The sequence below is a fragment of the Ranitomeya variabilis genome, chromosome 3 (genome assembly GCF_051348905.1).
Source record: "Ranitomeya variabilis isolate aRanVar5 chromosome 3, aRanVar5.hap1, whole genome shotgun sequence".
NCBI classification, from domain to species: domain Eukaryota; kingdom Metazoa; phylum Chordata; class Amphibia; order Anura; family Dendrobatidae; genus Ranitomeya; species Ranitomeya variabilis.
Genome location: NC_135234.1, coordinates 364914787 through 364928417, shown reverse-complemented (window position 1 = coordinate 364928417; position 13631 = coordinate 364914787). Strand labels below are relative to the sequence as shown.

The 13631-nt window shown below is 40.0% G+C and overlaps 1 protein-coding gene across 2 annotated transcripts in view; it reads left to right on the top strand.

Moving 5' to 3' along the window:
• The window catches only part of RHCE (Rh blood group CcEe antigens), a 171289-nt gene extending 164896 nt beyond the window's left edge, over window positions 1-6393 (top strand). The window contains exons 9-10 of one of the 2 annotated variants that reach the window (XM_077295922.1): window positions 3514-3587; window positions 6194-6393. In XM_077295922.1, coding sequence (XP_077152037.1) covers window positions 3514-3587; window positions 6194-6220 — 101 coding nt within the window. In that variant the 3' untranslated portion in view covers window positions 6221-6393. The remainder of the gene's footprint in view (window positions 1-3513; window positions 3588-6193) is intronic. The other variant, XM_077295923.1, reaches the window with a different exon arrangement.
• Window positions 6394-13631: the final 7238 nt, after the last annotated feature.

Genomic DNA, 13631 nt, shown 5'->3' with positions numbered 1-13631 from the left:
ACAGTGAGCACTACGGCGATCGCGTGCGGCTGTCACCTGTATGTAACAGCTTTAACTCCTTTGATGCATTTAACCCCTCTAATGCCGCTGTCAGTAGTGACAGTGGCATAGACAACAATCGCGCAGGGAGGGGGCTCCCTGCGCTCTCCCACCAGAACAACGAAATGCAATCGCGTTGTTCCATTGGTCTCCATGGAGACTCTGGATCCAAAATGGCCACGGGGTCCTTCCGGGTCCTTCAGTGAGGTGGCTTGTCAGCGCCTGCTGAGAGCAGGTGTCGGCAAGCCTCCTACACTGCCTGTCAGATTGCTGATCTGACATAGTACTATGCAAACTGTGAGATCAGCGATCTGACATTATATAGTAAAGTCCCAAACTGGGACAATGTTATAAAGTTTTAAAAAAACTAGAATGTATAAATATTTTTTATAAAGAAAAATAAATAAATTTTTCCAATAAATCCATTTATTTATGTCAATAAAAAAAAATAAAAGTACACATATTTGGTATCGCCACGTCCGTAAGGACCCGCTCTATAAAACTATCCCACTAGTTAACCCCTTCAGTGAACACCGTAAAAAAAAAAAAAAACGGATGCAAAAAACAATGCTTTATCATCATAATGCCGAACAAAAAGTACAATAAAATGCGATCGAAAAGACGGATGTAAATAAAGATGGTACCGCTGAAAACATCAACTTGTCAAGCAAAAAACAAGCTGCCATACAGCATCATCAGCGAAAAAATAAAAAAGTTATACTTCTCAGAATAAAGCGATGCAAAAACAATTATTTTTTATATAAAATAGTTTTTATTGTGTAAAAGCACCAAAACATAAACAAGATATAAATGAGGTATCGCTGTAATCATACTGACCCGAAGAATAAAACTGCTTTATTAATTTTACCACTCGCGGAACGGTGTAAAGGCTTCCCCCTAAAAGAAATTCAGGAATTGCTGGTTTTGTTCATTCTGCCTCCCAAAAATCAGAATAAAAAGCGATCAAAAAATGGCATGTGCTCAAAAATGGTACCAATAAAAATTTTAACTCGTCCTGCAAAAAACAGGACCTCACATGACTCTGTGGGCCAAAATATGGAAAAAATATAGCTCTCAAAATGTGATGACGCAAAAACTATTTTTTGCAATAAAAAGCATCTTTTACTGTGTAACAGCTGCCAAACATAAAAACCCCCTATAAAAACCCACAATAAATAGTAAATCAAACCCCCCTTTATCACTCCCTTAGTTAGAGAAAAGTAATAAAATAAAAAAAGTATTTATTTCCATTTTCCCATTGGGGTTATGGTTGGGCTAAAGTTAGGGTAAGGGTTGGGGCTTAAGTTAGGGTTAGGGCTAGTGTTGGGGTTAGGGTTAAGTTTACGGTTGGGGTTAGGGTTGGGATTAGGGTTAGGGTGTGTCAGGGTTAGGGGTGTGGTTAGGGTTGGGATTAGGGTTAGGGGTGTATTCGGGTTAGGGGTGTGATTAGGGTTATGGTTAGGGTTTGGATTAGGGTTAGGAGTGTGTTGGGGTTAGGGTTGGAGTTAGAATTTGGGAGTTTCCACTGTTCAGGCACATCAGGGGCTCTCCAAAAGCGACATGGCATCTGATCTCAATTCCAGCCAATTCTGTGTTGAAGAAGTAAATCAGTGCTCCTTCCCTTCCAAGCTCTGGCGTGCGCCCAAACAGTGGTTTACCCCCACATATGGGGTATCCGCATACTCAAGACAAACTGGACAACTTTTGCAGTCCAATTTCTCCTGTTACCCTTGTGAAAATAAAAATTTTGGGACTAAAAAATCATTTTTGTTGAAAAAAATGTTTTTTTATTTTCACGGCTCTGCGTTATAAACTTTAGTGAAACACTTGGGGGTTCAAAGTTCTCACAACACATCTAGATAAGTTCCTTGGGGAGTCTAGTTTCCAATATGGGGTCAATTGTTGGGGGTTTCAACTGTTTAGGTACATCAGGGGCTCTGCAAACACAACTTGACGCCCGCAGACCATTCCATCAAAGTCTGCATTCCAAAACGGCGCTCCTTCCCTTCTGAGCTATGCCATGCACCCAAACGGTGGTTCCCCCACACATATGGGGTATCAGCGTACTCAAGTCAAATTGCACAACGACTTTTGGGGTCCAATTTCTCTGGATACCCTTGGGAAAATAAAAAATTGCAGGCTAAATCATTTATTAAAACTTCTGTAAAGCACTTGGGGGTTCAAAGTGCTCACCACACATCTAGATTAGTTCCTTAGGGGGTCTACTTTCCAAAATGTTGTCACTTGTGGGAGGTTTCTACTGTTTAGGCACATCATGGGCTCTCCAAATGGGACATGGTGTCCAATCTCAATTCCAGCCAATTTTGCATTGAAAAGTCAAATAGCGCTCCTTCCCTTCCAAGCTCTGCCATGCGCCCAAACAGTGGTTTACCCCCACATATGGGGTATCGGCGTACTCAGGACGAATTGTGCAACAACTTTTGGGGTCCAATTTGTCTGTTACCCTTGGTAAAATAAAACAAATTGGATCTGAAAATGAATTTTTTGTGAAAAAAAGTTAAATGCTCATTTTTAAAAAAAACTTCCCAAAAATACCTGTGAAGCACCTGAAGGGTTAATAAACTTCTTGAATGTGGTTTTGAGTCCCTTGAGATGTGCAGTTTTTAGAATGGTTTCACTTTTGGGCATTTTATGTCATATAGACCCCTCAAAGTCACTTCAAGTGTGAGGTGATCCCTAAAAAAATGGTTTTGCAAATTTTGTTGTAAAAATGAGAAATCACTGGTCAAGTTTTAACCCTTATAACTTCCTAACAAACAAAATTGTGCTGATGTGAATTAGACATGTGGGAAATGTTATTTATTAACTATTTTGTGTGATATGACTCTCTAATTTAAGGGCATAAAAACTAAAAGTTTGAAAATTGCGAAATTTTGTGAAAATGCTACAAAATAAAAACAACACTGAAAGAATTGGCATCCTGCACAATTGAAATGACTTAAAATTTGCAAGAAAAAATAAGCAGCTTGTGCATTAGTTTTCAGGACTCTCATTCACTTTGTTGGTAGTATAAAAAACTGTGTTTTTTCATGGCAAAAATAAGCGGGGGAAAAATACATTGCAAAAACGCAACATTGAACAAGCCCTAAGGCTACGTGCACGTGGCTACTTTCAGTTTTGTTTCTGTATCTTGCAGTCTGTCTCTGAGGTCAGAAAAGATGATTGAAGAATGCAACACTGGCGATAGTAGCCATTTTAGTGACATATATTTAGTAAGTCACTTAGAAAATATGAGAAACTTGTATGTTCATCTGTGAACTGAAACATAAATTGCAAAATAGAAGTATACTGTATACATTTAATTACTTTCTATCTGCATTATTTCTGGACAGGTATAGTTGAGCGCTAACCTCCCACGAGTAGCTGGGCTCGCTCACTTTCTAGATACCAATGATACGAATATATTTGTCTTCTAGATGACACCGACTTATTTTCCACTTTATTCTAATACAGGTCTTCTGCTTAAATGTAAGCTACTGAAGCCCCCCAAGGAATGGCATTTCTTTCATGATCAGCCATATTGGGAGGTAAGATGTTAAACAGTCACTTTATGAAAGGGGTTACCCATTTAGTGCTTGCGGATACTCATAACTTGTGTTTCGAAAGTTCCAGAATAATCATGCTTTATGTAAGCAATATGGCCTCTAGAAAACACATCGGAAACTTTGTGCATGCAGGGTCAACCACTTTTCTAGTAATCACCACCTATGCCAATGTAGACTGTGTCCATCTTGATGCAGCCATGCATCACCGCAAACTAAAGATATGAAGTCGATGAATTTCTCTCGTGTCTTCTCCCCTTCATATAACATGACATTCTTAATCTATGAAAAAAAAATATTTGCAGGAGATTAAAAGAAAAAAACCTCTGAAATAATGGTTAGAACAACTTCTAGTAATAAGGCTACACATAGAAGAAACTATATACGTGCACCCCATAAGGGCAGACAACCTATACACCCCATCAACATTACAAGCCTGTCTGCATCCTGGAAAGATTAAAAAATGCATGAGGTATTAGTTGATATTTATGCCAAAATATAGAAGCTCGCAACGCACATCAAGAGTCCTCATTATCTTGAGATCCTTACACTAAAATTAAAAGCAATTGACTGAAAAGGACATCAAATCCAAGACACATCACAATAGAAATGTACTGCAATATGCTAAAACTATAAGTATGTATTTTCATGAAAAATCTTTTTATTTTAAGATTTAATTACTTTGTGACCTTAATAGTTATACTGGAATCTGGCTATTACTAAAAGAATCCTGTCATCTTGGAAACAGATATACTGTAGGGTCGACCATCAAGTAAATAGCGTTACAGTGATTCCCGGCCGCAGTACTTAAGGTGTGACTGCTGGGAGAAAATGAACTTACTCTGGACAAGCCGCTGGGTTTCAGTCATGGGGGCGTGCATGGGAATGCCCCAAAACGATGATTGACAGCCAGCTCTGCAGACTGCAGCCCATCTGAGTAGAATGAGTGGTGACTGTAGCTGCCCCGTGCATGCCTCCATGATTGATAGCCAGCGGCTTCCAGGAGTCAGCAAGTTCATTTTCTTCTGGTAGTTGTACTTTCAGTAAGAAAGATGGATAGCATTGGGATGCTATTTAGCTGCAGATTAACCCTATATTTGCAGTTAAATAGCATTTTTGAAGGTGACAGGTTCAGGCAGGGGTGGGCAATTCATTTTTTAATGGACTACATGAGATACTGTGACTATTGTGGAGGGCCGACCCAAGCAGCCAATTTTAATTCTGCTGTTTTATATTAATTTGTATCACTTAATATTGAGGTGAACATGTATTCTTATCAGTAGCAGTGAATCAAAACCATATAATTTACTGCTTTTTATAAAGTTTAGAAATCATACTGCTCCTGATATTCAGCCCTTGTACCTTGATCAACAGCTTCCAACACAATATGATGTCCCCACAGAGCCCCCATGGAGAATAATCTCTAAACACAAGTCCCATGGAGAATGATGTCCCCACACAGTCCCCATTATTATGTTCTCATACAGCTCCGATGCAGGATGATGTCCCCACACAGCCCCCATGGAGAATGAAGTCTCCACAAAGTCCCCTTACACATTATTATGTCCCCACACAGCCCCGATGGAGGATGATGTCCCCACACAGCCCGATAGGGAATGATGCCCCCATAAAGCCCTCATGGAGAATGAAGTCCCCACACAGCCTACATGGAGAATGATGTCCCCACACAGCCTACATGGAGAATGATGTCCCCACACAGCCTACATGGAGAATGATGTCCCCACACAGCCTACATAGAGAATGATGACCCCACACAGCCTACATGGAGAATGATGTCCCCACACAGCCTACATGGAGAATGATGTCCCCACACAGCCTACATGGAGAATGATGTCCCCACACAGCCTACATGGAGAATGATGTCCCCACACAGCCTACATAGAGAATGATGACCCCACACAGCCTACATGGAGAATGATGTCCCCACACAGCCTACATGGAGAATGATGACCCCACACAGCCTACATGGAGAATGATGTCCCCACACAGCCTACATAGAGAATGATGACCCCACACAGCCTACATAGAGAATGATGTCCCCACACAGCCTACATGGAGAATGATGTCCCCACACAGCCTACATAGAGAATGATGACCCCACACAGCCTACATAGAGAATGATGTCCCCACACAGCCTACATGGAGAATGATGTCCCCACACAGCCTACATGGAGAATGATGTCCCCACACAGCCTACATGGAGAATGATGTCCCCACACAGCCTACATGGAGAATGATGTCCCCACACAGCCTACATGGAGAATGATGTCCCACAGCGCCCTTAAAGAATAATATCCTCCCCTTACATAATGATGTCTCCACACATCCCCATCTCTCCACCCAAAATAACATATACTGTACAGTATAAAAAAAATTGCTCACCTCACCCCATTCCCATTCCCTCAGCTCCGGCACAGGAGGCACAGCTGACTCGATGTAGTGACGTCATCATGACTGCTTTATTCTCAGCTGCACAAGATCAATGAGGGGGTTTGTTTTTATTCTATATAGTTAATTTCTGTATATGTGCCCTGACAATTCTAGCATGTGTTTTTCTCATTCTTTTGCAGTTTCCCCATGTGGACTCTCATATTTAACAAGAACAACAGATGATTTCTCAGCTGACTATCTTATCAGATTGTTTTAATTTCTATTTATAAATGCTGATATGGAAAGTGACAGTCAATATAATCTGGACTACTCTACCTTACATTATAAAAGAAAGAAAAATAACTTTACCAAAAAAGTACATTAAAGGGTATATGTAATTAATTTTTGGTTATTTCTTAAGGTGAACCTGTCAGCAGGATTGTGCACAGTAGCATACAGAGAGTGTCAGGTCGGCGCTGATATACTGATTAAAATTATACCTTGGTTGATGAAATCCATCTTGTGGTTGTTGTTTAATCTGTATTTGTAGGTTCCCTTTAAAGAGTTGTTTTAATTTTTATTTCACAACTCAATAGTAAACATGAAAAGAGGACATTTTGTAATATATCTCATCGGAGAAATCTGCTTCTTTCTCTGCCAAGGCTGATCATTTATTTTCAAAATTCTTAATTCCTGGGTAAAATCTGTATTCAGTGAAGACACATTGTGACAATGTGTCTTCACTGAATGCAGATTGTATCCAGAAATTGAGAATTTTGAAAATAAATGATCAGGCTTGGCAGAGAAAGAATTAATTAGGAAAACATAGCACTTCTGGAATTCTGGTGGTGCACAAGTAGGATAACCAAATCCGTCATCTGCGATGTAGAAATACTTGACACTCATATAGGTGTATTCAAGAACTTATTTATTGAATGAAGAAATTCCAGAAAATTAAGAGACGTTTCAGTCAATACCTGACCTTCATCAGTCATCAAGCGCTTCCTGTCTTAGCAGTGGACACTGCAGTCTCTCACACAGCGCGCTTCCACACAGATCTCCTCTATCCAGATGACTGATGAAGGTCAGGTATTGACCGAAACATCTCTTAATATTCTGTAATTTCTTCATTCAATAAATAAGTTCTTGGCAGAGAAAGAAGCAGATTTCTCTGATAAGATATATTACAAAGTTTTGTAGTTTCATGTGTATTATTGATTCATAAATATGAATTTATAAGAAAAATTAAAGCAACGGTCTTTAAATGCTATCGTTTTTATTTAAACTTTCCTAGAAAGCTGTCAATTTGGCGATCAAAGGGTGTGCGCAGCTTCAAAAAAATGGACAGTACATTGGCTCAGTGGTTACATTGTTGCTTTTCAGCACTAGGGTCCTGGGTTCAAATCCCACCAAATACAGCATCTGCAAGGTGCTGTGTTTGTGTGAGTTTCCTTCGGATATTCTATTTTTTTCCCATGTTACAAAGACTGATAGGTAATTTAGATTGTGAGCCCCAATGGGGAAAGTGATGATAAAGTCTGCATAGTGCCGTGGAATGTGATGATGTTATATAAGCGAGTTGTAATAAATAGTAAAGGGAGAGAAATGTCATTAGACTATTAGATTCTATTGATGAGTGCAGATTCCTCCCCAGGAAGTGATAGGAGAGATACAGAATGTTATGTGTGAGTAGTGTTACTACCTGTACTTATCTCGGATTTCATCAGTGCAATAAAGCTGGCATTAAATCTCTGACCCCCTGCTGACTTTGTCCTAGTCTGCACTGCAAAGCTTTCAGGTAGCTTTCACACTGCGTTCCTGCCCATGTTCAGTCATCCCATCAGGGCCTGTGTCCCAACCTCTTGCAAAATGGAATTTAGGTGTATGCGCCGATGGGGCCATAGACTATAATGATGCCAACAGAGCGAACGTGTGTTCTGATGTGCATAATTTTCTGGCGTGTACGCCTACTGGGGGGTGAGTTGGTCTGAGGTGTCACAGTCAGGGTATATTGATTCAGGGCTCCTGCAAATATCTGCATCTTTGCTACTCCCTTATGCCTCTTTCAGATGTCAGTATATCCGGTACGTGTGGTGACAGTTTTCACACATACCGGAGACACTTAAACAAGTAGACCCATTCAAGTGAATGGGTCTGTGCACATGTCAGTGTATAAACATGTCTGTTTTTTCCAGCAGCACGGGCCGCAAAACATCCCGCACACGTGCACACTGATGACACACGGATGACATCCGTGTTTCATCAGTACTACACAAACCGGCGCCAGGGAAGCAGCGGTACAGTTAGCGCTGTTCCCCCATGCTGGGTGCTGAAGATGACTCTCATCATTCTCTCCTGCTGCGTTGGCGATCGATGCGAGCAGAGGAGAATGATGAGAGTTATATTCAACTGATAACAGCATCGGCAGGCGGCGGATGATGAGACTACTACTCCCATAAGCCTACACCTGCTGCCACTAATAACAGTGAGAGCAGGTGGCGGTTGATGGAAGCATTCATCAGTCGCTGCCTAAGCTATAAATAAATAAATAAAATGGCATGCGTCCCCCTGTATTTTTGATAACAGCCAGGCAAAATTGACAGCTGCTTGCTGCAACACTCAGCTGTCAGCTTCAGCAAGGCTGGTTATCAAAAGCAAAAGGGTCCCAATGATGCTTTTTTTAAATTATTCAAATAAATAATTAAACAGCATGTGGTACCCCAGTTTTGACAACCAGCCTTGCTAAAGCAGACAGCTGGGGGCTACTATTCTCAAGCTGGTAAGGGGCAATGAATATTGATTCCCCCAGCCTAAAAAATAGCAGGCCACAGCCATCTATTGGATGAGCCAGTTCTGGTGCTTTGCATGGCTCTTCCCATTTGCACTGTAGTGGTGGCAAATGGGGGATAATATTTGTGGGGTTGATGTCACCTTTATATTGTCTGGTGACATAAGGTCCACAGGTTAGTAATGGAGAGGAGTCTAATCTTTTAGTTGTATTGTAAATAAAGACACAGCCAGAAAAAAGTCTTTTTTTTACTTGAAATAAAACAAAACACACTTTTCTATTTTTATTTAAAAATAACAAACACAGTTATGCAGCATATCCAGCAGAGGGCGCATCACCGCAACTCAAGGTAACTACAGGTCATTCCCCTGCAATCCATTCATTCCCCGGGGGTTTTACAGGCACGAGCACTGCTTTAGCAGAGCTCCTGGCTGTAAAATGATTTAACCCCTTCAGATGGATTTACTTCGTGGGACTTGATCTGAGCAACGGGAAGGTATGAGATATTGTTGTTTTTTTATTTTTCCTTTGTTACAGAACGAGGGTCTTCAGGTGGATTACCAGTATAATAAAATATTGCAACACCCTGTGTCTTTATTTCATTATTTATTTCATTTATTACTTTGTAATAATGTGTGTGTTTTATTAACCATTTCTTACTATTGGATTAATAATGGATAGGTGTCATAATTGACGCCTCTCCATTATTAATCTGGCTTAATTTCACCTTACAATAGCAAGGTGACATTAACCCTTCATTACCCCATATCCCACCGCTACACGGGAGTGGGAAGAGAGAGGCCAAGTGCCAGAATAGGTGCATCTTCCAGATGTGCCTTTTCTGGGGTGGCTGGGGGCAGATGTTTGTAGCCAGGGGGGGCCAATAACCATGGTCCCTCTCTAGGCTATTAATATCTGCCCTCAGTCACTGGCTTTACCACTCTAGCGGAGAAAATTGCGCGGGAGCCCACGCCAATTTTTTCCGCCATTTAACCCTTTATTTCACAAGCTACAGCGCCCAAATTTTGCACATACACACTACTAACAGTAGTATGGAATATGCAAAAAAAAAGGGATATGAGATGGTTTACTGTATGTAAACCATGTCTCATATCCTGTCGGGTTTGGGAAGGAGAAATGAAAAGCCGGCAATTGAATTGCCGGCTTTTCACATATCTCGCGCTGAATTAAATATAAATACAGTGTATATATATATATATATATATATATATATATATATATATATATATATATATGTATATATATATATGTGTGTGTGTCTCAATGACATATATATATATATACTGTATATATGTTTTAACGAACATTTGAGCACACAAATCCATTAGATGTCGGTTTTGCAAGCCTGCGAGAAAATATCGCAGTACGGATGCCATGCGGATTACATACGGAGGATGCCATGCGCAAAATACGCTGACACACCCTGCCTACGGATGACATACGGATCACTATTTTGGGAACATTTCTGTTTATTACGGCCGTAAAATACGGACCGTATTTTCATACGCTGAGTGTGACGCCGGCCTAAAAGTAGTGAACAACCTCTTTAATAAAGTTTTACTTTCTATGCAGTTTGTTTCAAATTCTAAAAAATGGGTTTGATGTTTGAGTATTTTTACTGCAGTTTTATTTCTCACCATGTTCTCTCTCTTTTATAATAAATGATTAAAGCAGTTTTCCACAACTTTAATATTATGCCATGCACGTAAACGTATGGCTGTTTCATTAGGTAATGTACAGATACTAGGCCATTCTTTTCCACAGGTCTCTACATCAAAATATGCAATAGCAATCTGCTCTAATTATTGTTTTTTTTTTACTGCATTTGTATGCATTTTTAGTGCAGATTTGATGCAGCTTTTTTTATTGCCTTTTGAGTTATTTCATGCATTTTTTCAAGTTCCCCATAGAAACCCTTAAGAAAAAATGCACTGTTCAACAGGGTCTTTAGATGCAACTGTTAGGTTAAGTTCCCACATTGAATTTTTGATGTGACATATTTTCGGTGCACAAAAAACCCCAATGTCTTACAGTTCCAAAAAAGTGGATGGGATTTATCGAAATCTCACACCCACTTTGCTTTTTTTTCACTGCGTACATTAAGCTGCAGTGCGTATTTCAGATTTGCAACATGCCAATTTCTCTTTCAAGTATCAGGAGCGTACCTAGAAATCATGGGGTCCCATGGCATGTTCTAATTGACCACCCCCTAAAGAAAAAATAATATTCGCCGGGGATATAGAAAAGCACATCTCAAACTTTGCTGCCCTTTCAAAGACATTTCCCTCCTGTTGAAGCCCCTGAATTCCCCTTTCATTGCTCCCATAAAGTATTATGCCAATAAAAGTGCCCCCCAAACACGATATAATATCTCCATAGTGAAGTACCCTCCACATGTACCATATGTACCATATGATGCCCAAATTGTGACCCCCCCCCACAAAGCCCTCCATACAGTATAATGGCCCCTACATAGGGCTGAAAGCAATTTAATGGTCCCCACATAGCATGCAAACAACATAACACCCCCACCCCACATAGCCCTGTAAACAGCATAATGGCCCCCAACATAGACCTGTAAACAGTTTTACTAGAACCTCACCTAGCCCTGAAAACAGTGTAACGGACCCACATAGCCCTGCAAACAGTATAATGGCTCCTACATATAAATGGAAACAGTTTAATGGCCCACCACATAGTTCTGCAAAAAGTATAGTGGCCCCTCACATAGTACCTGAAAATAGTATAATGGCCCCACATAGCTGTGCAAACAGTATAATTTTCTCCCCACATAGCCCTGCAATCTGTATAATGGCCCCCATATAGCACTACATAAAGTATAAAGGCTACACATACCTGTCACGACTCTGTTGTTGGGTGGCGCTCCTTCCCTGTCCCTAATGCTAGGGCTGTCCTAGCTCGACCTGTACCCCGGAATACTTCTGAAGTTGATGATGTTGTACCTTCCTTAATTCCTGAATCCGTCCTCTGTCTGTACCCTTCCCCCACCCAGGGAAGAGGGGAGTAGTAGTGTACGGCAATATACCAACCAGACTAACAAGGTAATGCAAACAGGGATAAAGGAAAATACAATCATACAAATATACTAACTTAAACAACAGAGGTCAACACCGTGGAGTGGAGGATGGGGTAAAATCAAAGTAGAAGGAGGGGAACTAGCACACAACCAAAACCTAGCAACAGTCTCAGATAAATCCACCAAACAACAATAACCCACCATCTCCTAACCATTAGATTTATATTACAAGTTGTCCATATATATATAATATGCCCATAACCAGTGAGCTGCAGTTTCTTAGTAAATTTATGAACCCAAGGTTTGTTCCCGATTAAATATTGGGGAACAAAACAATTAAAGTGAATACTAAATAAGTTTAAAACATTATATTTATTTCACAATAAATAAAAACATTTAAAATTTCAGGAAAAAGGATACTGGAATACAGAGGCTTCATCCAAGTCCTAATATCAATATATAGCAGCAAGGTATGCAATGAAGCTTTCCTATATCTTTAAATTCATTTAATGCACATGATCCCTGAAGATGCTAATTCGTATAAAAATAATTATACAAAACAATTACTGAAAGTGCAAGTGCCAATACAATTTATTGATGCCAGCATTTTAATATATTAATTAAATAAATTAATTTAGAAAATAAATAAATTATTAAAGGTACCGTAATTAAATTCCATATTCAAAAACCAAATAAAAGGCATGCTGTTATATTAGATGAACACTAGATGGCACTACCACATCATAATTTTAAAGTGCATGTGCATAAACCACCTGGGATCACTGAAACTTATCCATCAGATGAATGGAAGCAATTAGATATATAAGCTAAAAATACCCTAGCTGTGGAGCTGCCGCAAACAACGATATGTTGACTGAAGCCTCCTTGCTCCCAAGGCTTCATTTCCAGAGCACAATTCTCCACACAGCAGCAACATTAAGGCTACGTTCACATTTGCGTTGTGTGCCGCAGCATCGGCGACGTAAGGCACAACGCAAATGTAAACGCATGCACAACGCAGCGTTTTGTGACGCATGCGTCCATTTTTGCATGGTTTTGGGCGCAGAAAAAACTGCAACTTGCGTCCTCTGCGCCCTGACGCATGCACCACAGTGACGCATGCGTCACAAAACGCAAGTGCAACGCATGTCCATGCGCCCCCATGTTAAATATAGGGGCGCATGACGCATGTGGCGACGCTGCGGCGCCGAACGCTAATGTGAACGTAGCCTAAGGTATCATAGGCTGCCTACATCTTAATTTTTCACCGGTTGTCTGCAGCATTGTTAAAAAAGGCCCCTTAGTGTGTCTTACTTGCCACAGGACTTAGGAATCTATATATTTAAAAGCATACAAGTCTTGTTTGTGGCAGCTCCATGGCTAGGGTATTTTTAGCTTATGTATCTACACTAATTGTTTCCATTCATCTGATGGATGGGTTTCTGTGATCCCAGGTGGTTTATGCACATGCGCTTTAAAATTATGATTTGGTAGTGCCATCTAGTGTTCATATAATATAACAGCATGCATTTACTTTGGTTTCTGAATATGAAATTTAATTACCTTTTAATAACTTATTTATTTTCTAAATTAATTTATTTAATTAATCTATTCAAATTTTGGCATCCTGTGGACTAAGAACACCGAGTGTTCGAAACACGTTCAGCTATTTCATGGATGTCCCTCTGTGAATATGTTTTTCGCTGATTTTGACATGCAGTGTTTCCATTTTTAATAATTATTGGAATAAATAATTTTTCATCTTTAAATACTTCCTGAGCTGGACCTGTTT